Source organism: Ctenopharyngodon idella, chromosome 3 (assembly GCF_019924925.1).
Source record: "Ctenopharyngodon idella isolate HZGC_01 chromosome 3, HZGC01, whole genome shotgun sequence".
NCBI lineage: Eukaryota > Metazoa > Chordata > Actinopteri > Cypriniformes > Xenocyprididae > Ctenopharyngodon > Ctenopharyngodon idella.
The window spans coordinates 22614376-22642126 of NC_067222.1; the positions used below are offsets into that span (position 1 = coordinate 22614376).

The 27751-nt window shown below is 36.0% G+C and overlaps 1 protein-coding gene across 5 annotated transcripts in view; it reads right to left on the reverse strand.

Annotated features, from left to right (window-relative positions):
• Positions 1–1146: 1146 nt before the first annotated feature.
• Positions 1147–27751, reverse strand: part of hdac5 (histone deacetylase 5) — an 81289-nt gene continuing 54684 nt past the window's right edge. For 4 of the 5 annotated variants that reach the window (XM_051888777.1, XM_051888778.1, XM_051888779.1 and 1 more), the window contains 20 exons: positions 27285–27416; positions 24571–24683; positions 21871–21990; positions 20828–21068; positions 19190–19413; positions 18799–19083; positions 13131–13296; positions 12824–12957; positions 12032–12152; positions 11450–11499; positions 9830–9937; positions 9640–9695; positions 9303–9390; positions 9043–9162; positions 8517–8614; positions 8203–8321; positions 7747–7880; positions 5791–5875; positions 5299–5455; positions 1147–5196 (listed from right to left, as the gene is read on the reverse strand). In XM_051888777.1, coding sequence (XP_051744737.1) covers positions 5157–5196; positions 5299–5455; positions 5791–5875; positions 7747–7880; positions 8203–8321; positions 8517–8614; positions 9043–9162; positions 9303–9390; positions 9640–9695; positions 9830–9937; positions 11450–11499; positions 12032–12152; positions 12824–12957; positions 13131–13296; positions 18799–19083; positions 19190–19413; positions 20828–21068; positions 21871–21990; positions 24571–24683; positions 27285–27416 — 2591 coding nt within the window. In that variant the 3' untranslated portion in view covers positions 1147–5156. The remainder of the gene's footprint in view (positions 5197–5298; positions 5456–5790; positions 5876–7746; positions 7881–8202; positions 8322–8516; positions 8615–9042; positions 9163–9302; positions 9391–9639; positions 9696–9829; positions 9938–11449; positions 11500–12031; positions 12153–12823; positions 12958–13130; positions 13297–18798; positions 19084–19189; positions 19414–20827; positions 21069–21870; positions 21991–24570; positions 24684–27284; positions 27417–27751) is intronic. The other variant, XM_051888776.1, reaches the window with a different exon arrangement.

Genomic DNA, 27751 nt, shown 5'->3' on the forward strand with positions numbered 1-27751 from the left:
TCAGTGGGTTTCAAACTTTTTGGTGCCTCAGACCCCCTAAATATGATTTAAGGCAGTTACATATTTTCAAGAATAAAGACCCTTTTATACAGTGAAAAAATATTATAAAGGTCTAAAATGTTAGTTTACATTACATTGATTGATTGTGAGTAGAAAACAGATACAAAGTAATTTTATGCTTTTAGATGTATAAACCTGAAGAGAAACAATTTTTTGACTGTAGAAAAGAATAGTTCTCATGATTTCTGATCAGTTTTTGAAAGTAACCTTAATGTCAAATACATTTTTAGTCGATTTTATAATAAATATATATATGTTTGGAAACATTACTATTTTTAATGTTTTTGAAAGAAGTCTCTTATGCTCATCAAGCCTGCATTTATTAGATAAAAAATACAGAAAAAAAAAAAATGTAATATTGTGAAATATTATTAAAATAATGGTTTTCTATTTTAATATACTTTAAAATATAATTTATTTCTGTGATGCAAAGCTGAATTTTCATCAGTCATTACTCCAGTCTTCTGTCATATATTATATATATTATATATATATAGAGTGATATTTTGTCTATTGTAGAAAAAATACCAATATTTTTATATATATAGAGTGATATTTTGTCTATAGTAGAAAAAATACCAAAACCATTTTTCATATACATTACATTACAAATATTCATCAAATACATTCAAATATGAAATATGAATATTAAAAAAATATTTAAATAATATTATATAAAATATATTAGAAATATAATCAGAAATACAACTAATAATAGTAATACATTATTGATCATTTTCAGTGATTTAATTATTTTAAAGAACCTTCTAATATTACAAAATATTAAATATATGAATAAAGGCAAGCTGAATGAAAACAAATGCATCAGGGTATGTTTCGCTTTAAAATAAAATATTTGTCACAAATATTCATGCATCGATTTTAACCCATTAAGACAATAAGCAGAGCATACAAAGCTAGACGACGCTGCAGGAAGTTAAAACGAAGGGCCACAGACTTATTTAAAAAAAAACGAAATGTCTTGTACAGTATCTGTATCACCACTGGCCCCAAAAGTTTCCTTGTATATGTTGAGCAGTTCATTGTTATTTAAAGAAATGACAAAAAAAACCCAAACAGCAAGACTCAAAGGAACAGCAATTTTTAATGATTAATAGTCACAGTAATAGATTGCTCAAATAGCGTGTATTGCACATGTGTACACATATATGCACCCTATATACACGTGTGTAGCAGTTAGAATACACACCTTTGTATTGTCGCAACATGAAAGCATTGAAAGAACACAATAAATCAGGGAATGTGCTTTGATAATTTCAGATAACTTCTGCATATCAATATGACCAGAAGATAGACAAGAAAGAGAGAGAAGAGATTAGAGAGAGAGAGAGAAAGGATGTTAAAAATGTAAGGTTAAAAGATCTCACAAATTGAAACACCCAATCACAACAAGTGATGTAGAACAGCAAAGAAATGAAGGGACAGTGAAGGAGACACAACCTCTCTTTCAAAAAAGTCAAAAAAATATACAAGCACTCTTTGAACCTCGACGATCATAGGTCACTACATATACACAACATATGAATTATCAATAAATATACATATTTACCCAATAGCAAAATGGTGGCAGAGACAGTAAAGCTATCTTCCATGGCGAATGGCGATGTCTTTTACACATAAAGAGGTTTCCCGGTGTCCACCGTAAGGCCCTGTTCACGCCGCTGACGTTGTTTTCTTTGTGTAAAGATCATTGCGTAAACCTCCATCAAAAATGAAAAGCCTCCCTCAGTGGCTAGTTTAAGAAAACCAAGCGTCGTACTGTATTACATCTGATTGATTATTTCCCCCTCTCTATGTATTGCTCAGCCCAACACACCTAAGCAGAAGATTTTCAAAAAGGGACTTCTCAGGGACCAACACGTCAGCCGATTCATCCTTAAAACAAAAAAAAGGAGCGAAAAAAACAAAAAACAAACTTTCACCACCAACTGCACGGTCAATAAACTGTTTGACGCCATATAGTGTGAAGATACAAAACTATGCACAAATGGTTGGTGATCTACATCCAAACGTTACAAAACCTGATTACAGTAGTTCCTGATTCAGACAGCCACATAGAAGAGGGAAATTCTCTTAGTGTATATTACAGTATCTAAGTACAGAGGCTGGTGTCAGCCTGATTTTTCACAAAGTGTTTGTTTCCTGTTTCTCTGTAACCGCAAAAAACCAAGTCAATGCGCTCGGTACGATGATGATAACAACTAACAACTACAGTTAGAGACAGAATGAACAGCTGAAGGTGACGTTAGTGTTTCAACAGAGCAAAAACAGTTCAAACGTATAAATGGTGACGTAACTAACATCTTCGTAGAGGACTGTTGTTGAGAAAAAACTGGCCCGTTTTTTGGCATCACATTTGTGATGTGAATTTTTTTTTTAAGTTATTGCCCAGAGGATATGAGGCGGTCAAAGAGATAAGACAATATTTAATTTTTCATAGATTTACAATGAGACAAACATTGATCCTGAAGCAATGCAACTTACTTTCAGCAGTCATTTCTGACTCCAAATAAATAAATCAAATGAGAGCAGAGTCAAGAAATGCGCATTTTCGTTTCAACATCAACAGTTCATCAGTGAACCAATGAACATACACAAAGAAAAAACGCTGACGAGAGAGTTCACACACTATTTAAACGCATTTGCTGAGATAATTCACTTTGCTTTTAATGCCTCGTAATTTAAGTATGAGAACCGAAAGTAAAAAACGCGATTAGGTTCGGACCTACAGTGTAGTATTAGTGCAAGATGCTTGAGGCCCGGTTCAGTCTCATTGAAAGTACTTGCCATTAGACACGTTGTCACCTCTCAGACCAAGAAATGTTGGTGACATTGACTACTTCTGTGACATTGCTAAAGGAAGAGGTTGACATTAAAGACGCAGAAGATTAAATCGAATTTGGCCCCCAAAAGCTGTTGTCACACAGTGAAAATGTAATAAAGGATCATTATTTCTGGGTCATAAACAAGCCATTGCATTTCATCCACAAGTGCACAAGAGAATAACCAGCATACGACAGACTGTCAACAGTTATGAACAATACTAATTAGTCTGGTGAAAAATAACCATATTCATAGCACAAAAGCTATATCAAAAGGTGATGAAAATGTAACCAAAAGTTTGTAGAGTATTTTAGTGTTAAACAAAAAAGTGGTAGTCACTCTTATTGCCGGAAAAAAATATCCTTAAATCCTGAAAAAGGACAATGCCAAATGCACTGCACAGTGACATAAATCAACATCATCAGATAATATCTGTACCACGCTGTACATTCCTTATCAGAGAATACTTCAAATCAAATGACGAAATTAACACTGATACAGACTCTTTTGTTTCTGTTTTCGTTTACATTTTTGTACAAAAAAGGAAATGTCTTAATAAAAAAGGTCACCGCTAACACTCTCTCGGAAATAAAGTAAAATTAAACAAGTTTCAAATAAACGAGTGTAAGGGAGCCAAACAAATACATGTACAAAGGAAGAAAACAAACAGGAAGTTGGTCAGTGTTTCCAAACAATCACGTCGTGTGCTAGTCTACGGCACAGGACTGATAAATAAAACAATCATTTAATTTCTTTCGTTCGTTCTTTCGTTAACACTAAAATAAAAAAAGAAGTATCAAAACCTTTTACCAAGAACGCAACATTTACATCATAAAAAAAAAAAAAAAAAAAAAAAAAAGGGAAAACAATGAGAAGGAAAGAAGAGAAACGGAAAGAAACCGGGGCAGAAGGAGGATAATAATCGTTTTGTGCTCTCCGTCGTTCATGGCTAAAATTCGTTTTTCTTTGAAAAAATTAAGGCAATTTGAAAAACAAACAAATCAATGAAAGTTAAGTCTGAGGATTTGCGATTCATTAAGTATTGGTGTTATTAAATGTTTTCCTTAGTATAAAAGGCACCAAGTTCTTGGAAAAAAAAGTCTTTCTTCAGACATTACCACAATGCGTCATTCCTCGTTCTCCACGAAGGTCGAGATGGACGCTTTGAAAATCCTTTCTTCTTATTTAACATCTTTGTCGTAAAATGGATGGGTTGCCGTTATTTATGTTGCGAGCATGTTATAGCAAAGCCGTATATTCCAAAAAAAGTATGTTTTTTCTTAGAGAAAAGAAATGCTTCTGGGAAAAAAGGCTATAACCATCATTCTTCCACTTCCGGATAAAAGTCTGCAGGCTCTTTTACTGTATGTACAACCACAGCTGATAAGAAAATGTTCCATAAAGGGGATATAAAGTATTTATATATATATTTTTTTTGTGTTCAAATGTGTATACAGCACACACAAAACACATATGTTTATATATATGTATGTATATTTATATATATATATATATATATATATATTATATATATTTATATTTCTCATATGTTTGTGTGCTTTTCATAACAGGTTATTATACAGATGAACAAGTATACCAAATAATCGACACGGTACAGTGTAAACGAGTATACTTGTCAGCAAAAGGTGTTTTGTCACGATCCGAACATCTGGTTCCTCTGTTGGGAACCACGTTCGTTTGTGAATGAGTGTATATGTGTGTTTTGTGCTGAAGTATTTTTGCTGCTTGTTGGCTTTTTTTTGGAACTTTATACATTTCTTATACTTTGTACAGAAAACAAAGCTTTTTTCACGGCCTTCCGAGCAACAACATCCATGTGCTGTCGTGTCGTTTTTCCCTTCCTCCTCCTCTTCTTCTTTTTTTGTTTTTGCATTTTCTTCTTTACGTCCCCAGTCCAGTCCAAAACAATGATAAATTGAAATCAAAGGCCTTTCTCTGAAGAGTACTCCATTGTTCGGCCTATCCAGCTGTGCAACCCTCACTGAGTGGTCCTGTAATTACCCATTATGCCTTTGTCGCACCCTTTCGGCAACAGTTTGCTATGCTTTACCTCAGAAAAGCGAAAGTGGGTGGGCTGTGAACGTGTCAGTCAAGCACCTGGAAATGAGTGAAGGACCGAGGGAACCAATCAAAGAGCTGGGAGGAGGAACATGAGGCGTGACGTCAGGGTGACCAGTGCCAAGCACGCGTGGACAAGAAGGTTGGAGCAGTGATGTACTTTACTCGCTCTTCTACAACACGGGTTCCTCCTCCATCGGCTCCTCTGCTGATCTGAGGAAGGAATAATTGGTTAACGGTTAATGAAGGCTAAAATTATGCACTAAACTTTCACTATAAGGTGTATAACAACAGAATGGACTCCAGTTGCAGTACCTGCTGGTTTCTGTGGAAGTTGTTTGCTGATCGTTGTCCACAGTGAGAGAGGCCATGGCGGTCAAAGTGTCTGCCTCGTCCTTCTCTCGTCTCTGAGCGTCCAGTAGAGATTGACCCACTGTAGGAGCCAACCTCTGCAGAGACGTCCAGTGTTTACCTACAAATCATGACAAGATAAATAATGATCGGTAATCAGTTATCAAGAACTCAAACTGATTTTTAAATATTTTATTAAAATTTTCTATCCTATGTCAGAACAATAAACAAGTAAACTTATAATAGAAAAATATCATTCAATTTAATATTTAACAGAAATTTTGCAGGTATTCTTGGTGGAAGTATATATATATATATATATATATATATATATATATATATATATATATATATATATATATATATACACACACACACACACTATAAAATAAAGAGGGAACGACATGTAGAAATTAATGTAATTTTTAACCATGTTACCTTTGGTTTCACACTTACTCTGAATCTCAATGACCCTCTCTAGAGAGGCTGTGGCTTTTGGACAAGGTTTCTGTTGAAGCACCGTCAGTGGTAGAGGATCCAACTGCAACACACACACACAAAACATTAAAAGAACAAGAAATAAAATAATTTATGTTTATTTAATCCATAGGAATACTGTGGCTGCATCCAAAATCGCATACAGTATGTGAACAGAGTAGTATGTAATTCACAGTATTTATACAGTAGGCAAAAAATACCTGGATGACCACACTGTTTGTTACCAGTAAAAAGTGCAAAAGAAAAAAAAGAAGAGATGATCTATTGATATGTTTACATGTAGGGCCCTATCATACACCCGGTGCAATGTGGCACTAGGTGCGACGCAAGTGTTTTTTGCTAGTTTTAGCCCGACGCAGTTATCATTTTCACATCCTGCACCATGTTGTTTAAACAGCAAATGCATTTGCACCCATTTGTGCCCCCATGGGCGTGCTGTTCTGAAAACAAGGTGTGTTCAGACACATTGTTGGCGCGTTACTATTTTGAGGCAACTGCGCCATTGACCAACTGAAACCTGGTCTAAAGTCAGTGCCGCAATATTTTTTTTGTTATTTAAAGAGCGCGATAGTAATATGCGCCTATAGGCACGCGTACACTCTGCTTATTACACACACAGGGACGCGCAGCAGGACACAAACATGCCAAATATTAAAAATAAAAGGATTACAATGTAAAAGATTATTATTGTGTGCATAAAGATAAAAATGCTTTAGTGGAATGGTCAGATCCGTTTCCTCGCTAGAGAAGCTAGTGAGGAAATAGAGAATCTGTCATGGCGCGAGATCAACTGGCTTTTAAAGGGAATGGGAGATGAGACTCTGATTGGTTTATTGCATGTTACGCCCAAAACACACCCATTACTCATTAAGAGAATTAAGACCATGCGTCGGGCCAACAAAAGTGGATTCGGACACTTGTGCACTTGTGTTAAAATAGGGGCCATAATCTCTCAACCAGTGTTTCAAATGTGGAAAGACGTCAATAAAACAACTTGAGAATAATATCTCATGTAGCATTACATTTACCTCAGGCAAGTGATTTAGTGTCGACAGCATGTTAGTTCACTAGAGAAATGAACTCTAGTGAGGAGCATTTTGTATATGCACTATATTCGCCTGTTCATTACATTTACTTAACCTGTTAGTAATGTCTTGATTATTTAATGTATGTTTGAATAAATTGGTCATGAAACAAGTTATGACAGCTACTGTGATTATATTATGGAATTGGAGTAGAAAATTAACTCACTGTAGATTTAGAAGTAATAATTAGATGTAGAACTTAACGCAAAACCTGCCTTATGTGCAATTTTTTTTTTATTTGAGTGTTGATTATTATATCTAAAAATAAATAGCAACTGAATTTAATATTTTGGGCTCTGTTGTTAATTGTAACCTTTAATATAATCTAATGTTTAGTTTTCTTTCCCCCTGCTGTACCGAACCGTGACTTCAAAACCAAAGTACGTACCGAACCGTCATGTTTGTATACTGTTACACCCCTATTATATAGAATGTGCTTTTATAAGGGTCGATAGTAATTACTTATTCTAAAGAAGTACCTACTCAGAGAGTATGTGATTTTAAACACAGCCTATTCAAAGCTCATGCTCTGCTGATATTGATCTTACTGTTTTTACTGTTTAGGGTCCCAGACACACTAATGAGACGTGTGAAAGAATAATAATAGTAATTTTGAAATTAACATCTTATTTACCCTACAAGATCTTTTAATATGTACCTCTGGCATAATTAAATGCTAGCAGACAGATATTATTTAGGATTTAACGCTTTGTTTTATCACTGAGACCTCAAAACAGAAAAAAAGGGTTAAAACAGAACTGAGTTGTGCAGCTCAGATATATAATCATATTGTGTGCTGGTTGGATATGTGTGAATGAAAGACAGGCACCTCGTCTCCAAGCAATGCAGCCACGCAGGATTCGGATGCGTCACAGATGGCGGTAAGGTCGTGACCTCCTTCCAGTGCCAAAACCACACGGCCGCCAGCCAACTTCATCAACTGCTTAGTGAGATGGCCGAAACCTACGCAGAGAGCCAGGAGCATGCTGGGTAATTCATGAACTATAAATGAAAGCCTTAAGCAAACCTTAACGCCCCCAATTTTAACAGGAATGTAGGTTAAAAGTAAAAAAGACTACCATAATATCGAGTTAAAACTGTCTAGTGGTACTACCAGTATGACAGTAATATTTATTGACCCACTGAACTGAGGAAGTCCAGGTATAACTGCATTTTAAATGGTCTTTTATGTGTTTAATACAACTCATCTATGCAATTAGAGGGTACAAATAGCTTTCGTGCCATCTGACCTCTGGTTCTGAAAACAGAAAAACAGCAAACTCACATTTGGCGGTGACGTTGTATCCACCCAGGGGGGATTGGTGGCCCTCCACAGCATCAAAGCCAGCTGACACTAACACCACATCCGGGGAGAACTCATTGGCTATGGGCATCACCACAGTTCTACAAGCACACAGACAGGAAGTGTTTGAATTACTTATCTGCACAGACCCCCATGAGAAGCCATCGTCACAAAATTGTGTTAACAAAATTAAGTTCCTCAAGCCATTTCAATGGGACCAACAAAAACGTTTTTAATGTTAAAAGAGGGGTTACATTTGGCATTTTTTCCTAACAGACAGGAAGTTCAGATCTCACCTGAAGGCAGTCAGATACTCCACATCACCCATAGGTGGCTCCACTCCGCCTGTCCAGGCAATGTTGACATTAAAGCCCTCTCCTGGACCCACACCCACCTATAAAGAAACCCATGAGAAAACCAGTTAGAAAAAAGACAGTTTTGTTCATATGACTACAGGAAGCCACCATTCACAAATTAAAGGGATAGTTCACCCAAAAATTCTGTCATCATTTATTCACTCCAAACCTGTATGAATTTCTTTCTTCTGCTGAACACAAAAGAAGATATTTTAAAGAATGTCAGTAATCAAACATTTGATGGACCCCATTGAATTACATAGTATTTTTTTTTTTATATACTATTTAAGTCAATGGGCCCCTGGACCTGTTTGGTTCTTCAAAATATCTTCTTTTGTGTTCACCAGAAGAAAGAAATTCATACAGGTTTGGAACAACTTGAGGGTGAGTAAATGATGACAGAATTTTTATTTTTAGGTGAACTAGCCCTTTAAGCAGCTTCACACAGTGACTGAAATGTTGTTACCTCCTCAGGAGCGCCACTGCCTGGGAAAAAGTTGCCATCGTCATAACGGTGAAGGGAAATGTACAACACATTGGGGTCATTATAGAAAGCCTGCTGGGTCCCGTTTCCATGGTGAATATCCTATAAAAAGAATTGGACTTTTAGAGAAGATTTTCATTTTCTTACTCATCTAAATGAATCAGTGCAATAATATTGCTTGTTACATGTGGACTGTAACATAACAGACGGCTGTGTATCGCATGGAGATCCTAAAAACTCACCCAGTCTATGATTAGGATCTTGCCCACCCCTAGTTTCTGCTGCAGGAGTTTGGCAGTGATAGCCACTGAGTTGAAGAAACAAAAACCCCTGCCAAGACACACACAGTGCAGTGGACTCATATTTATGTGAACGCACATAAATGATTTATAAATCTAGATATCAAACATCTGGTCACACAAAACTCACAGCAAGACATAAAGCAATCCAATGTTCAACGTTTGGGGACATTTATGTAGAATGAACATGATAAAGTAAACAGCTTTAAATGACATATTAAAATATTTTAAATTAAACATTTTATACAGGCTCTCAAAGGAGGCGTTTCAAACTACTTACATGGCAGTGGATTCCTCAGCATGATGACCAGGAGGACGGACCACCGCAAAACCGTTCTATCCATCACACAAAAATAGAAGAGAAAGAAGATGAGGGCACCATAAGAAAATGTGATGTAATATAAGCAAAGGATATTTATACCAGAACATCAAATAAACATGAATCCGTGGTAAGAAAAGCGAATATGAACCTTCAGCTCCCCAGCAGCAACTTTAAAGGCCAGCTCAATGACGCAGCCCACCGCCATGCGGACGGCACCCGACGAGTGCATCTCGTTCCACACTGTGTCGCTGTCCACCTAAAGAACATAAAATCATGTTACATAAATTGTTAAATTGACATAATGTCACAAACTGATGAACTCAGAATTGATCCTATTTACTTCTTAAATGTCCATGGTTTTATTTGGGACAATTCATTAGTGCGAGATTATCAGCATCAACAATAAAAATATTATTACTACTATTTAAACATTTTGTTTTATTTTAATATTATACTTCGATAATAATAATAATAATTATTATAATTATTATTTAGATGTTTTATTTCTTTTAAATATTATAATATAATAATAACACATAAAATATTATAAAAATATATTATTATTATTATTATTAAATTAAATTACATTAAAGTAAAACATTATTATTATTATTATTATTAATAAAGGTGCACTATGTAACTTTTTTTGGTTCAAAATTAACAACATTTAAATAATAAATCAATACATCATTAAACCTTCCAAAACATGTTTTTGTCTCACCCTCATTCACTATGGTAAGCCTATAATTACTATATTTTAGACTTGATGGGATCATTTTCGCAGGAAATTGCATACATACACCACTCGTCCGTGTGTGTCTTGTCATATTCGTACGTAGAGAAAAATTGCTTTGGCTACTTTGACACATGTGCGGTGTGGGAGTGGCATAAGTTAGTTGTCACAATGAGCAGGGTTGTCAAAAGTACCACCTTCGGTACCAAGTCGGTATTGTAATTAAAAAAAATGTGATGATACCTGCATTTCCCCCTTGCATTTTGAGCGCTGTTGAGCGGATTCTTAAACACCTCTGATTGGCCATTGTGTTCACACGCTCAACAGATATGTCTGTGATGGGCTACAACGATCAACGCTTACAAATCATGTTGTTCACCGAGCACTTACACAGGAGCGTTTGAAAGCAGGTGTCTATCAGTGGATCACAGATCGTGCATATGTGTGAGCGCTCAACAGCACTCAAAATGCTAGGGGGAAATGCTGGTATCATCGCATTTTTAAAAATTTCAGTACCAACGTGGTACCGAAGATGGTACTTTTGATAACCCTACATGGAGCAGCTAAATCTTGGGTTTTTGGATATGACGAGTACTGAAGGATTTAAAATGTTTGAATGATGCGTAGATGCCGTTTTTATTACTCAACAGGTAAATTGCCATATGTAGCTCTCTAACAGAGTTCATTGTAAAGCTTCATCTATTGTGAAGGGTCATATTCATCCACACAGTAACACAGAGCCGAATCAACCAAAACAATGTTTTTCCGAAAAATTGCATTCAGTTTTGTTTTGTTTGTTTTTTTACTGCTAGAGAGCCAAAATTTACATAGTGTACCTTTAATGACAATAACATTAACAATAACCAAAGGTAAGTAAGGTTGCACTGTCAAGGAAATTTCACAATCCAAACAAATTTATATGTATTTTTTTGTTCATAAATACCTCCTATTACGTACAGTTCAATGCAATGTGAATGCCATTTCATTCTTTATTAAATAAGTGTGACAAATGAACAGAAAAATGGACAAACGTACCCCAATGCCTCCACACGGTAGGACAGCGTACATTTTCTGACTTATTGGGCCTAGAAAATTAAAAAAGGAAATTAGAAGCCGATCTGAAGGAGTGTTATGTTTAGGCCCACATCTTTTGTTCACACATTATCTATTCAGGTAATGACATAATTGGCTATGCTTATTCAGTTCAGTCTCAAGGATGCTCATTGGATGATGCTGACGCAACTATCATCTGTCTCACTGTTCTACAAAGAGCACTCAAGGTCAAAACAGTCTGCACTTCTTCAAAGTGTGTCTCATATAAAAGTGGAGGTGGTGGAGTGATGGCAACTCTGTCCGCAGCTGAACCTTCTCAACCTCACACACACACACACACACTTTGCTGGTGACTCAGAAGCGGGGGTGGGCAAATGTCTAGGACCTAAAAAAAGCCTAGGCGTCTGTCAAAGGAGGTTTGCTTAAGCAACCCATCAGATTGGAAGCAAGCAAGGGAAGCTTTTTGTGGATGGTGTACTAGGAGGAGAATCGTGTTTTGGTGTTCTAAATCAAAACGGCAGCAACTCCTTACACACATCACAACAGAGAGCTTCTAAAACACACCTAAAAGTTTCTTGCTGTCCAGTTTCTGTCGGTTCAGGGGACTGGTGCCATAGAGCAGCGTGTGGTACTCAGAATGAACTGTTTGGATTTCATCTAGTGTGGCCTTCCTTCCCCTGATCCTCTGCACACAAACAAACATAGAAAGTACACTGAGATAGAATCCACGATTTACCAAACCACTACAGGTGGCTCCACTTGTTTAAATTTTTTGAGGACTTTTACATTACCTTTACAGTTATTTGTGGTTTAAAAGTCATAAATTATTCAGAAAATTTTGTTTAAAATCTCATTATATTTTCAAATTCTCCATGACTGATGGAACCCTAAATTACATGGTAAACAATAGCTGTAAAATTTTACCATTAAATGATTGGTTAAATGATTTTATATTTAAAAATATGCCGCTTAAAATGATTCAAAAATTGTGTACACTAAAAGTTTGGGGTCTGTACATTTGTTTTCATGTTTTTGAAAGCATTTGCATTTATACAGTAACATACAGTTAAAACAGTAATATCATTAAATATTATTATACTATTTGAATCTATTTTAAAATGTAATTCATTCCTGTGATGTAAAGCTGAATTTTCAGCATCATTACTCCTGTTTTCAGTGTCACATGATCCTTCAGAAATCATTCTAATATGATGATTTGCTGCTCAAGAAACATTTCTGATTATTATCAATGTTGAAAACAGTTGTGCTGCTTAATATTAGATGAGCTTTGATATGAAGCTTTGTGTTGATTGTTTCTGGCTATTCTTCCACCCTTCCAGAAGGTGGCGCACTCACCTCACAGCGACCAAGCAGGCCCGTTTCCTGCAGCCTAGACCAAACACTCTGAATGCGACCGGCGTGTTCGGGATGGATGTTTGTGTTCCCACACATGCACTGGTGCTTTAGCATGAAGGTGTCGTACACCAGCCCTGCAGAGAGAATGAGGAAATTATTATAAACAACAGTCTAGTTATCAGTTTCTGTCCCATCCAAAGTAAAAACACCATGAAACATGAATTCAGTTTAATCTACTAAGGATATTGTCTTTTAGATCAATTCTCCACTCTGTCTTGTTCGACTGATTGACAGCAGTGCAGTGTACCTGTTGTGAAGAGATGCTTAATGGGCACCTCATTCAGGGGTGCTGCTTTAAGACTAGAAGTGACGGGGGACGACTGTGCCCTTCCCAGGGGTCTGTGGGGCATTCCCGTGATGGACAGGGAGGCCTGGAACACATTCAGTTGCTGCACATGCTGCTGGTCCAAATACTGTGGAAAGAACATTAATCATCATTAATTCATTACAATTCAGCAGCTCAGTTCATCTCAGTTTAATTTAGTTCAGTACACTTTGAATCAGTTCTGGTCAGTAAAATTTAATTCAATTCTGTATGGTACAGTACAGTTTTATTCATTAAACTTTAAACAAGTTCAGTTCAGTTTACTTCAATACAGTTTCATTAAGTTCAATAAACTATCAACAATATTTCATGTAATTCAGTTTAATAAAACTTTTTGGAGTCACTTCCAAAGAGCTTGAAAAGGCCTCCAGCCAAGATCAATCAGGAACATGGACACAGTCACATCACTTCAGTGTGAACATGAACATAAGCATAGAATGTAAACTTGTGTCATCTGACGGGCGAAATGTCTGATTTTGACAGCCTAAAGACTTTTTACTGAGGTGCTCAGGACAGAACAATTACAGCCATGAATCAACAGTGCGTGTATGTGACAGTGTTATTAACCAAGACTTAACTATAAAAAAAAAACAGTTTCTGTAAATTGAAATAAAATAAAACAATAAAATAAAATATCTGAAATAAAATCTATAATAATATAAAATATTGTTAAATTCATTGAAAGTCTTTGGGATGTGCTGGAGTAGACTTTAAAGAGTGCTTGACTCTTGCATTGTCAATACAAGATCTTGACCAAAAATGTATGCACATCCTGATGGAAATAACATCACAATATTTATTTCCATCAAGAGGTGCATCACTTTGACAATGCAAGAGTTGAGCACTTAAAAGAACTGTTCCCAAAAATATAACATGCTAGAAATATAATTATCACAGCAATAATGACTTAAGAATTTGCCTATTTAAATCCAACAGCGACTTTTTTTTTTTTTTTTTTTGGTCAGGCAGTGTACATATAAAAACTAAATTTTCTTTGCAACTGAAATAAATAAGTACTAAAATTACTACAATGAATTCTTTAATGAAATTGTAAGCTAAAGAAATATAAAAAAAACAAGAACGAATAAAGCTAGTAAAACATACATTTGACAAAAGCGCATAACAAAATGACTAAAACGTATACTAAAATTAAAAAACTTTCAATGAAAAAATATTAATAAATACTATAATTCTATATAAATGATACTAAAATAACACTGGAGTGTGTGAGTGTAAGTTAGGATCATTACAGACTAAACATCAGTCCAAGCACATGGTCTGGACCATCTCACCAAAGAAACCTAGCAAACATTTGCCAAAAACCTACTCAAAACTCTCCTGCAGTAAACAGCCCTAGAGTCTGCTCTATATCAGACGAGCAGAACGAATGTGTGCGTGCGTGAGCAGCGAGACAGCCGCTGATGCAGTACAATGCACAATGGAAGTCCATGCGAGATGATGGGATTCTTACTAGTTGTTTTTTTTTTTCTTGCATGAGAAATTGAGTATGAAGGTATGTCAACGCACACACACACATCCACAATTCCCTTCTTTATGCCAACTCTCTCTTTATTCGAGACACTAAAGCCAGGCAGCATCTGTCTCTCTCACTATGGCAGGTGACGGGGGCTCAATTTGTATTCAAGACACTCAGCATCAAGCAGAGGCATTCACACACACACACACACACACACACGCGCGCGCACACACACACGAGGACGTAGGTGGGGGTGTTTTAATGAGAAGGAAAGGCCAGCTAGGGGCCGTGACTGACCAAAGTGACATGGAGTGTTTCGTATATCGCTGCCTCAATGGTGACTGCATGTCACTGCATAACAGACACACACAAACACACACTGCGGCGTGTCACGTCACCCTGGTGGGCTGTGATTGGGTGTGAAGTGCAGGGCAGCAAAGGCGGGCGGGGTCCGGAGGAGGAGATGAATCACCAAGGAGAGATGAGTCAGAGAAGGTCCATTCACGGAGGAGTATATGTGTAGATGTGTGTGTGTGTGTGTGTGTGTGTGTGTGTGTGTGTGTATGAGTCTGCCGCTGCGCGAGGAGGATGCAGTCTGAATTCTAATGCCGTGCTCTTTTGAATTTTTTTCTCAATGATTGCAGGCAGAGCGAACGCGAGGAGGAGGGTGTTGCTCTTCTTTCAATAATTCTCTCTCCTTCTCATTCACTCTCACTCATTCATTTGTTTTTCCTTCCTCCCTCCCTCACAACCAGGGGTCTGTGTTAAGATCAAAATGAGCTCTTTTGGAGGATCAAATCTGCAAATGCAAATGAACGGGCTGGAATACATATCAGTGGCGTGCAGTGGCTAAAATGGGGAGGCAAAGTCCTCACAGTTTTTTTTTTTTATAAATCAAATGTAAAATGAAGTCCCAGTTACACTTAATGTTGTCACATTTTCCTAGTCAAAAAACATTACATTACATCAAAAAAGAAAAAAAAGACGAGAGACACAGACTCCCGCTGTAACTTTTTAAAGTCACATTTTGTATTTTTTGAGGAGGCACTGTCGTCTTTGCCTCCTTCAAGGAAACGCCCCTGAGATATATATATATATATATATATATATATATATATATATATATATATATATATATATATGTACATATATATATACTCACTGGAAACAAAGTGAATAAGATTTGTGAGACCAAAATAATGCATATTATCAATAGATTAATTACACATTACAAAACTGGAAATAAATGAAAACTTAACTAAACTTTAGTTTTAAATTGAAACTAAAATTTAAATAAAAATAAATTTAACTTAAAAAGTAATATTTAACTAGAATATATATATTTATATAAAAATTTAAAAAAGCACGTAACAAAACTACTTTTAGTATTAAACAAAAATTTTAAATGAAAACCGAAAATATAAAAAATAAAGCTAACTCAAAATATTAATAAAAACTATAATAGAATATAAATGATACTAAAATTTCTCTAGTAAGATATAAATAAACCTACTCAACAGGGCTGGGTATTGACACAATTTTCACGATTCGATTCGATTTCTATTCACATGCTTGCGATTCGATTCGATTACGATTACGATTTCGATTTTGATTATTTTGGATGTAGTATATCACTTACAGTACATGGCAAATTTTCTAGAGGAAAAAAATCTCTCAACTAATGCTGTAAACTACACATGGGAGTCAGTTGGTACTACTTTACTACAATATTGAAGGTTAAAATTAACTTATTCATATACAAACACTTAAATACAACTCAATTATGTTTTTTTTATAATAAATAAAGTTCAGAATTACATAATTATATTTCTACTCCAATTCGTTTTTTTTTTTTTTTTTTTTTTTTAAATAAATATAAACATTTAAATCGTGGCTGTCATAACTGATTTATTCAAACATGCATTAAATATTGAAGAACATTATAATGAATATGTAACGGTGCATAGCTATATTTATCAGAATGCTGCTTTCTAGAGTTCACTTTTCTAGCTGACTAATGAGTTTATGGTCACTGAATATGTTTTTCTGAGGTAAATGTGACGTTACGTGACATTGTTTACAAGCTGTTTTATTGACGTCTTTCCGAGATTGAAACTGACTGAGCTATTACACGAGACATGATACAGATTTCTGTAAGCTGAACTGTATATTTTAACATACCTTCAGATGTTTATTTCGTGCTGTAACTGGTATTAAAGCGGAGGAGAGGATGTTCACTGCCGCTTCTCTTTAACTGAGGCGCTAAAGCGATCTGTCACGTTACATTAAACAGCGCCAAAAAGGTACTTATTTTTTGAATCTCATAATAAGATGGACGTCATTTGAAATCTGAGACTTTGCTTCATATCAAAAGTAACAAAGCACAAAGATTATTGCGATTTATTTGCGCTACATGTTATGTTCATTCATCAGCTTAAAACAGACTAGACTAATCGATTCTTGGGATTTAAGAATCGATATCGGTTCGTAAAAATGAGAATCGATTAAAATCGAGAAATCAATATTGTTTACCCAGCCCTACTACTCAAGTATGATTTTAGTTCAAAGTTCATAAAAATAATAGTACCTTGCTAATATGACCATATCAGATTATAATACCATGGTATTTTTCAATTTACTGTTCAAATAATATGGTATTTAAACAGTATTTTGAAGAATACCATGGTATTACTATCATGTTAATGTAAACAAACAAACAAACAAAAAACAAAAAAAACAGTATAGCTATTGTATCAAATCCAAAATTCATGTATTCATATTTCAATTCAAATTCATATACTTTTTTGTAAGATAAGAGTAAACCTGTTAAGTAACATTTTAAGAGCTCAACCTCTTAAAAAAAGTACTACAATACAGTGATTGTATCAGATGGTAAAACCATGGTAATTTTTTGCAAGATAAGAATAAATCCAAGAATAAAGTGCAGCTCTATATAGCTCTTTGGCAAAAACTGATTTTTACACTTTCTAAACAAAATGTGAGTGGTGCTTGCCACAACTGGCACCACAATGCTAAGAACTGTTTTTAGCTCAGGTCGCAAAACTTGCCGCAAGCCCATTCTGGTTCCTGAGTTTCATGTCAAAGTTTAATAATTTGAGATAGGAGTTTGTTTAAATCTCTTACTCTGAAGTATGAGCAATAGTAATACCTTAAAGCTAAACACCTAAGCAAGCACTGCTAACTAGATAAACCTTTGCTCTCAGAGGAACCTCCACCAAGTCTATTTCATTGCATCTTTCCATCTAGCAATTATTTATATGTTTCTTTTTCCCTCTTCTCATCCGCTCCCTCCAGCCTCCAGTGGTGAGTCACTGGTGGGAGGAAGAGAAGAGAGCAATCTTCCTCTTTAATCCCTCCTTTTCAGGGGGCGAAAAAGCTGCAATCGCTCTGGTTGAGAGGGATACCCTCGATCTCCAGTCACCAAGCCCCCGCATGTGCGTCGCAACACTCATCAGGAACTTGCCTACGCACTTAAGCTCTCCAAAAGTGCAGTGACAGAAACATCGGAAAGACGTCCAGATGGATCTTAAAAGCCGAACAACAACACAAAATCCACACAAATTTGAGCCACAGCTGCTTCAAGTTTAATAAATACAAAATGAAATAAATTTAAAAAACATCTAAGCTAAGTGATGTGCATAGGTTTTGAACGGTGACTCACGCATAGTCACTGCGCTGCCTTGTCATGACTGAAACTGGTTCAACACTAAAGTCAAAGTTTCTGAATATGTTTTGATTGCATTGCATGTTATGCAAAATAGAATGGGGATGGGAAAGACAATAAGGAGAAAGGGATAAGTACAGAAAGCTGTCCGTATCTGTTGTTGTTAGAATGGTGGACAAAGGTTAACAGCAATTTTAGAAGGTTAGAGATCCTTAGAAGTTCAGGAAACTAGCTAAACATGTAAAGTACATGTACAAAGTACACACATAACCTTTAATGTGTCTGTAAATCACATTAAAGGTTATGTGTGTCATTTTTTTCCCATGTTAAAATACCAAAGGTGTTAGACCAATGGCAGGTTCAAGAAACCTCTTTGAAAATAGGCATTATTTTTGCAAAGTGCTGCAAAAAAAGCTGTAATTTCTCACCTGGCCATAGGGGGCGCCCTCTTCATCACATTCCCTCAGTTCAATTGCTTCATCTTCATCATCATCTTCCTCCAAGTCACTTTCTGTGCTTTCTCCCTTCAACGGAACCAGACGTTCCGAAGGGGGTGTGGTCTCACCGGAGCTCTCTTTCTGTAGCCCCTCCCTTACATGATCAGGCCCCTCCCCTCGTTCGTCCTGCATTTCTGTGGTTTCCGTAAGCTCCTCCTCCGTCTCCTCTGGGTGAGTGGGAGGCTGTCTTGGAAGCTCCGCCCCTTTGGAGAGGATCTGAAACGACGGTGGGGCTCGTTAGCAATTTTTACTAAATAGTTCAAACCACATAAACCAAAAAATTGTTTTGCTTGAATGATTGCTGGCCAGACATCAAACATACCATCACAGCTTCCTCTACCTTATTTAGCTGGTAGTGTTTCTGTTTCTCAAGGAAGTGCTGGTGCTGCTGTTGCATTACGAGGTGCTGCAGGGCCTGCGGTGTTTGCGGCAGGGGCGCTGACTGTGTACGGCTCAGCGGTCGGTGCCTGGGCAACTTATTCACTGTACGCATGCTGTTGGACACCCGCTCACCCGTTACCAGCGGAGACTGTCCATACATGGGAACTGCGGGATAAAAATAAAGAGATAAAGTGTGAGCTATTACACATACCCGATTAACTTTGTTTGGACATTCCAGGATTGTTACGAAGCAATTAAAAATATGTAGCTAAATGCCTTTGCCATAACACTACTGTTATTTTAGAAAAGACTGTGACCTTTGACATGTCTTGTTCACACATAGTTCCTCTTGTGCAACCCACATATGTCATCCTGAGACCCAAGCATAGACCTTTGTCCAGTGTAGTGGACGTTATATTTTAGTCCACAAATTTTAAGTCAGTTTTAAGTCTGGATGTCCTGTAAAAGTTCAGGGCTTTTCAGAGATACCAAATGTTTGGAAGTTTCACCATGACAACTCCCTCTCTTTGGTCTTTAAATATGACTGATATTGATTGAAAGATCAAATTTAGCTCTCTTATGGAAATATAATAATATTTTATAACTATCATTTAAATCTGACTGATTTTCAAATTGTTTGTTGTAAATAAACATCTCAGGAAATTCTCAGGGGTTTCAAATCAGAATATGACTTTCTGTTACGAAACAGGACAACGATTTCATACGTCCACTGTAGAGGACACCAGGACAAAGCATGTAAATCAGGCATTTTAGGAGACAAAACAAGAGAATAGGGAAAGAAATTATATATCAATATTCCTATGAAAAGGTTGCCAATTATTACTCCTATTATTACACTTATTTAACACATTAATATGCAAATTAGATACAATGTATAGATGCATTGTATAGAATGGGAAAACCCGCTGCCCTTTTACACACATATCGCATAAAGAAAAAAAGTATATCAAATCATTCTGTTATATCTTTCATAACATAGTTGAGAATCATCTTTACACAATGTTTGGTTAAAGAAAATATCCATTGTTTTGGTCTATACATGTCTATTCATGCCTTGTTATTTTTTTAATAACTGATGTCCACTACAGCATAACATATGAATAAAATATCTTTAAAAAAACCCCAATTCATTTGTTTTTTATGCTCCAAACAATGTAATGACAATAAAAAAAAAAACTAAATTCGCAAAACATTTTTTTCCTGGTTCAGGAGAATATACACAAAACTCCATTAATATTATCAACCATAAAGCTAGCCATATTAGCAAGTCATCAAAAACAGGGGTAAAGCATGAGCGTAAGACATGAAACAAGCGCAAGTACTTGAACTAGCTGCACAAGCTCTATTTCGTATGTTGCTCTTTTCTGAAATGTGCTGTCTCAAGGGATACTACAGTGGACATTAATAAATTGTCTTTCTATGGTCAGTTTTCTCTTTCAGGTCAACTACTGTAGTTTGAAGAGTAATTTATTGTATTCAACGCAAGAGTATTTGCATAATGTTTTTACCCAAAGCAAATAACTGCATTCTAGGTAAGATTCTGTAAGTTTTTTTGTACCTGCGAGAAGTGCACTCTGTTGACGAGCCTGCTCCAAGAGTAGGACGTGCTGGAGCAGCGAGGAATGGCTACTGTGGCTATTAGAGGCGGAAGGGGGCTCGGGGTCATGGGGTGCCCCGGTGGGAAGGCACGCCGGCAGGGACGATGTGCTGATGAACTTCCCTGTCAGTGCCCCACCTTGACGCAAACTCTGGATTGTCTGCCGCTCTGCCTCCTGCTGGGCACTGAGTTTCTGGGGGGCCTAGAGTAGAGAAGAAGAGAACGAGAATTTATTCTGCAGACTTGGGAATACTGGAAAGGTTTTTAAATTTTGGTTTAAATAAAAATTCTAAAATGGATTCAGGGTTGACTCTGTTTAAATATTTCTTCTAAAGTGTTTCCTGAGTAATATAATTTCCTAATAGAACTTAAACCAGAAGAATTTAATAAATTATGTTTAAGAGATACTGAACTCTGGCATGAGGTGCACAGCATTGGCTCTTCATATGAAATCAAGAATTCGTGTGTGATTCTGGAATGTCCTAATCGGCGTTGTGTATACTTGATCTGATCCCAGCGATTGTTGAACCTAAAGATGCAACTTTTACCCAGAGTTGGGTTAATTTCATACAGTTAGTTGTTCGCACACTGATCCCATTCATTTTGCCATCTCTTGGGAATGTTGAGCTGCTTCTTGCCATTAAGCTGCAACCCAAGTACCAGAGTCTATAAGGCTGTTTCCACTGCTCAGAACAAACCAGAATAGGTTTGATTCCATTCCAACTGCCTACCTTTTGACATACTTTTGGGTCCAAAACAGCAGTACACATATCCCATATCCAAGACCACATTTTCAAGCAGACTAAAGTGCTGTTTGATGGTGTGCATCTGACTTCTGAAAATCACTTTTACTTCAGCCAAACTCTTGAATCTACACCAAAAGCCCTAGTGTGAAAGCACCCTAATAATCTAGCAATCCCACTAGGGTTCAGCCTACGCCACTTGCTAACTCTGAATCACCTCAACTATCACAAAGCCACCAGGTTTATGCAGAGGACACTCACCGTGATGTGTGCGTTGGCAGGCAGTCCCAGAGAGATGTTGGGCAGAGATGGAGATGTGTAAAGGGTAAGGGGACTTGGTGTCCCATCCCCAGTCAAAGACTGATGCAGAGAACGCAATTGCTGCCGAATGAGAAAACAAAAGAAAGACATGAGTCCCACAGGACAGACAACAAGACCTATACTTCAGGATGTACACTTCAAACACCACAACTTTGAGGAAAGAAGTCGTTTTATCTCAGGAAGGAATCCCAGACAAGACATCTTGGCATGACTTGATCACTTAAAAGCATTCTTCTTAGGAAATCCTTACTAAGTTTTATTTTTGACAGGGAAAGCAGCATGAATTGTCTGTATTTGGGAATGGAAGAGCACCAACTTGAAGAAGACAACAGTTTCAGCTGCCATGTTCAGGAAATGGGCTACGCAGTTATAAGGATAATTAAAATGGGTTTTGCATTGTCTCATTTTCTAATGTCTAATGAGTAAAAAACGACCCAAAAGCGAGCTAAGCGAAAAATACAGAGAAATTCTGAGTGCTGGTAATCCCATCATCTGACCCTAGACTTGGAGTGCAGCCATTTTTTAAAGCCAAAGAACAAAAACTAATGGATCTGCTTTACAAGGCAACGTTTATTCATCCCCAAAGACGCAATTTAAGCCTTTCATTATAAGTTGTTTATTGAGCTACGTCATTCTCACTCTCATTCAAAGGTTACACTCAGAAAAGACGAGGTAGAGAGAGACAAAGCGGACATTCCGTGGCAAAGTGCCCTACCTGCAGCTGCGATGATATTCTCCTTCACATTTATCCATCACTTCTCTTGAGTTTGTACTGCTAGGCTACAGAAGCTCTGGAATAACGATCTAAGACGTTAGGGAAGGGAAGTGGTATGCAGTCTTTGCATGCCGGACAGAGCTAATGAGGTGATTCTTAGGTCATCATCCCCACTGGTGCCTATTTTGAAGGGATTTACTTTTTTTGCTGGTTGATGAGACTGACAAACTTTTTTTTTTCTCTTTGAAAAATTCCAGAACACCCCATCCTCCATCACATCCACTGGCAATAATGTAAAATAATAAAAGATACTATTTAAAATTATTTCTATCATTAAGAAAACAGAAGTCATAGTTAACACTCAACACAATGTGTACCACTAGCAGAACCATTTTGTAAAAGCATGAATGTGATCAGACCTCTTTAGCAAACACCCCTTATTTAGACGTGGACTGCGATAAGGGCAGTACAATCAAAATCATACATCACACTATAAGTAAAGGTATACATGTTAAAGGTACATATCATAACATTAATTGCCGAAAATTAAAAACATTTTTTTTTTATTAAAAAACATATTATAATTATTATTCTATGTATATTTTATAATATTTATATTATATATAAATATTAATATCATAAATTACCTCATTTATGATACCTATTTTTATATAAAAAAAACATGTTAACAGGTACATATAACATTTATTGCCGAAAATTATAATTTTTTTTTTTTAAAAATTTAATTAAAAGACATAAATATTATTCTATGCATATTTTATAATATTAATATTATATTTAAATATTAATATAATAAATTACCTCATTTATGATACCTATTTTTATATATATAAAAAAAACATGTTAAAAGGTACATATAACATTTATTGCAGAAAATTAAAAACATTTTTTAATTAAAAAACAAATATTATAATTATTCTATGTATATTTTATAATATTAATATTATATATAAATATTAATATAATAAATTACCTCATTTATGATACCTATTTTTATATATAAAAAAAGATTTTAAAGGTACATATCATAACATGTATTGCCGAAAATTAAAAAAAAAATTAATTAAAAAACAAATATTATAATTATTATTATTCTATGTATACTTTATAATATTAATATTATATATAAATATTAATATAATAAATTACCTCATTTATGATACCTATTTTTATATAAAAAAAACATGTTAAAGGTACATCTAACATTTATTGCAGAAAATTAATTTTTATATATATATATATATATATATATATATATATATATATATAAAAAACATTTTTAATTTGATTATTTTCTATTTCTCAAACGATACAATTGTTCATAAATAAAAGGTAAGCCTGACCTTCGTGCATTGCATGATCTATGTTGTACATAATACATTTACATGGAATTATGAAAGCATAAACTACATGTAAACATTATAAATGGTAATATTTGTCTGAAAAAGAGTGTTTTGTTTTGCATTTAATACACTGGTCATTCAAAATCAAACACTAGCTCATTCAAATGCAGTGTTTCTCCCCTACAGCTTCAAGTCCTCTGTGGCATGTGCACACACAATTTCTCTGGCTCTCAAGGTTAAGGCTAGCTGCTTAGCATGCAGGGTTGACCCCAGGCAGCTTCCTGCTGTCCATCCAGAGCAGCTGCGGCCATTCTAGAGCTTACAGATACAACTCACTGCAAGGCTGACTTTCAGAACATGTGTTTTTTTTTTCAGGATTAGCATACCAATGTTAGCCCAAGCCATCACAAGGCTCCGTACGGTAGATTGTTTCCATAGAAACAGTGTCATTACCTAGGTGAAGCTGAATTTATTGTGTCTTTTTTCATCCCTAACCTATTGTGAACCAAGGGGAGAGCAAGAGCAGAAGAGAAGCAAACGTGTAGGGGGCAAGTCTCTCACCTCAGCGTGGATGTTCGGGACGGATCCGCTGGAGCCATTCTCGGCAATGGCACAGTTAGAGCTGTTCGGAGAACTGGGACCCGAGCCAGGGGCACTGCTGCACATAGAGGACACTGAAACACACACAGATTTCAACAATCACATTTTAGCTGCATCGGTAGGAAATATCGCTGATGATTTCACAATATTTTGTGACTGACTGAACCCATTTTAATGCATCAGCAGGATGTTAAACTGTTCCCTTCCTCCAAGCTCTGAAATCACACAATACCCACGTGTTCATTATTTATGTTTGAAAATCTTCACACTTTCCATCTGACGGCAGAGGTCTGTTATTCACAGCCCATTTAAACACACCTCAGGTGCTGATATAGTCTCAGAATTACAGCTTCCATATAGACACTCTGTTTTGTGAAGCTGAATGCACACCTACAACAAACCTTTTTATTTTTATTAAATTTATATACATTTTAATAATAATGTTTTATCTGAATTCAAAAAATTACATGTTGTATTATATCAAAGAAATGCAATTACCCTGCATCCTCGTTTTAGATTTTAGATGCCTGTTGCTACACATTTGGCCAATGTATTAAATATTAAGCATTGCTTACAATATTATTGTTATTTATTTTTGTTTGTTTCTAAGAAATGCCTTAAACTGTATGGGCAGAGATGCACAGTTATTGTTAGTTATGTGTGTGTTTGCCTGTCCATGAGAAGGAGGAGCCAAACTGGACTGCCAGCACACAGAAGTGTGTGCGGTTCTATGTGTGTGCTCAAGGACACTGTGGACTGTGGTTCTACTGTGGTTCTACTCCTAGATCCTTATAAGGACATCAGCCATCTTGGTTGAGTTTACTGTAGTTCAAGGACATGGACCGCTTGCACCTGCGAGGCCTTGAAAAGAATCTGGGAAACTTTGGGGAAAGTTACAACTTATGTCAATCAAGAAGATGACTAACGTCTGTGATAAACAACACGAGTATAAAAGACTGAGGAGTTGATTGCCTCTTTGGATACTGATACGACAGTAGCCCTGACGCCTAGAGCCCAGAGCTGAGGACAAGAAACCCCAAGCTGAAGATGGGAAGCCCAGAGCTGACTACACCTTTGACTCAAAGCGTGACTATTGTATTTTTATACTTTAATGATGAAGTTTTATTTGCCTTTACATTGTTTATTATAAATAGAAAAGTAACCAATTAAAAGAAATTGATTACAAAAGCTGCCTACAGAGGCTTGATTTATAGTGTTTTAAGACTTACCACAGAGGAGTCTTCTGACCAAATTGTAAGTAATTTAAAATGCTTATAATTTAGGCTAAACTCAACTTACTTTACCTAACCTGAGAATAATAAATAATAAGGTTACAGGTGTTAAGATCAAAGTACACACCACAAAACAATATAAATAAAATTAAAATAATGAATAAATAAACAAATAAATAAATAGTTAAAATTTACTTAAAAATTTTACATTATTTGTTTCACTGCTGGGTCGAAAAATAATAGAATAGAAAGTAAATATTTTATTTAATATAATATTTTTAAATATAATATTTCAATCCTAAAATTTAAAAGAAAGCAACCTTTTCCATGTATTTTTTTTTTTTTCATAAAAAAAAATATGGGAAACATAAAAATATAAATATGGATATTATACTTATTTGCAACATAATATTATATATTATATATATATATACACAGTACTGTGCAAAAGTCTTAGGCACATTAGTATTTTCACCCCAAAAAAAGGGTTTTAAGCCAGTTATTTATATATTTTTTCTGTAGTGTCTGTAATAATCCAGTAATATTTTTGTATGCACAAGGAGTCTGACAACAGCTGGTGCTCCACACTGAGATCTGATCTCACCATCATTGAATCCGTCTGGGATTACATGAAGAAGCAGAAAAAACTGAGACAGACTAAATCCAGAAGAACTGTGGCAACGTCTCCAAGACATTTTAAGAAACCGACATGCAAAGCTACCTGAAAAATTATGCGCAAGTGTACCTAGGACAAAAGCTGTTTTAAATGTAAAGGGTCGTCACACCAAATATTGATTTGATTTAGTTAATAGAAGTTAGTTGATAAATAAAATCCATTTATGACATTATTTTTAAAAGCATCCTCTCTTTACAGCATTTTTACACAAGTGCTTGAAACTTCTCACAGGACTGTAGCTTTGCAGGTCGGATTCTTCAAGCGTCTTTGGGATGTTGTCGCAGTTCTTCTGGATTTAGTCTGTCTCAGTTTTTTCTGTTTCTTCATATAATCTCAGACGGATTCAATGATGGTAAGATCAGATCTCAGTGTGGAGCACTGGCTGTTGTCAAGACTCCATTGTGCATACAAAAATATCATTGGATTATTACAGTTAATGGAAAAATGAATGTTTGGAAATGTAAACTGATATGTCCTACTGACAAGGCTTAAAACCCTTTTTTTGTGGTGAAAATACTAACGTGCCTAAGACTTTTTCACAGTAGTGTATATTATATTATTTTATATTATATATGTTACAAATAAGCATATATATATAGGATCTGTCAGATAGAGATCATAATATTTGGAGAGTCCTTAGCTTAAAAAAATGTAAAACCTCTGGCCAGAAAGTGTAGTTACTGCATTCTCGGTCCAAACCTGTTTTAATGCCTTCACCCATGTTACCCATGAGGTTAAACAGTTCTGTATTCTCACATAGTGTTTACCTGAGATCTCAATTGCCCTTTTCTTGAAGGTGCTGATCACAGTACCATCTTTCCGTCTAAGCAGTGGGCTGCTCCTCCTCTCAGCCACCTTCTGTTTTAACCGTGAACGTACCTTCAGATTGGGCTCAGAGGCTAAATGAGAGAGAGAAAGAAAAAAGTTCAATCACTTTGAAAAGTACAAGCACACCCGCATGATTTGGGGTATCATGCACTGTTTGTCCGTAGAACAAATGGTGCAAGATGAATTGCACCGCAAAGTTTATTAATTACGCTTAGGGGCTTGTTCAAAATCACCAACCCTATGTATGAGCAATTATAATAGTGATGTTTGCCTTAATGAGCACTACTAATGAGGCTTTGGATCTGTCACTCTTGTGTATCAGGACCATGGACAGCAACCACCCATCCCTCTCTGTTTCTCTCTCTCTCTCTCTCTCACACACACACACACACACACACACTCACAC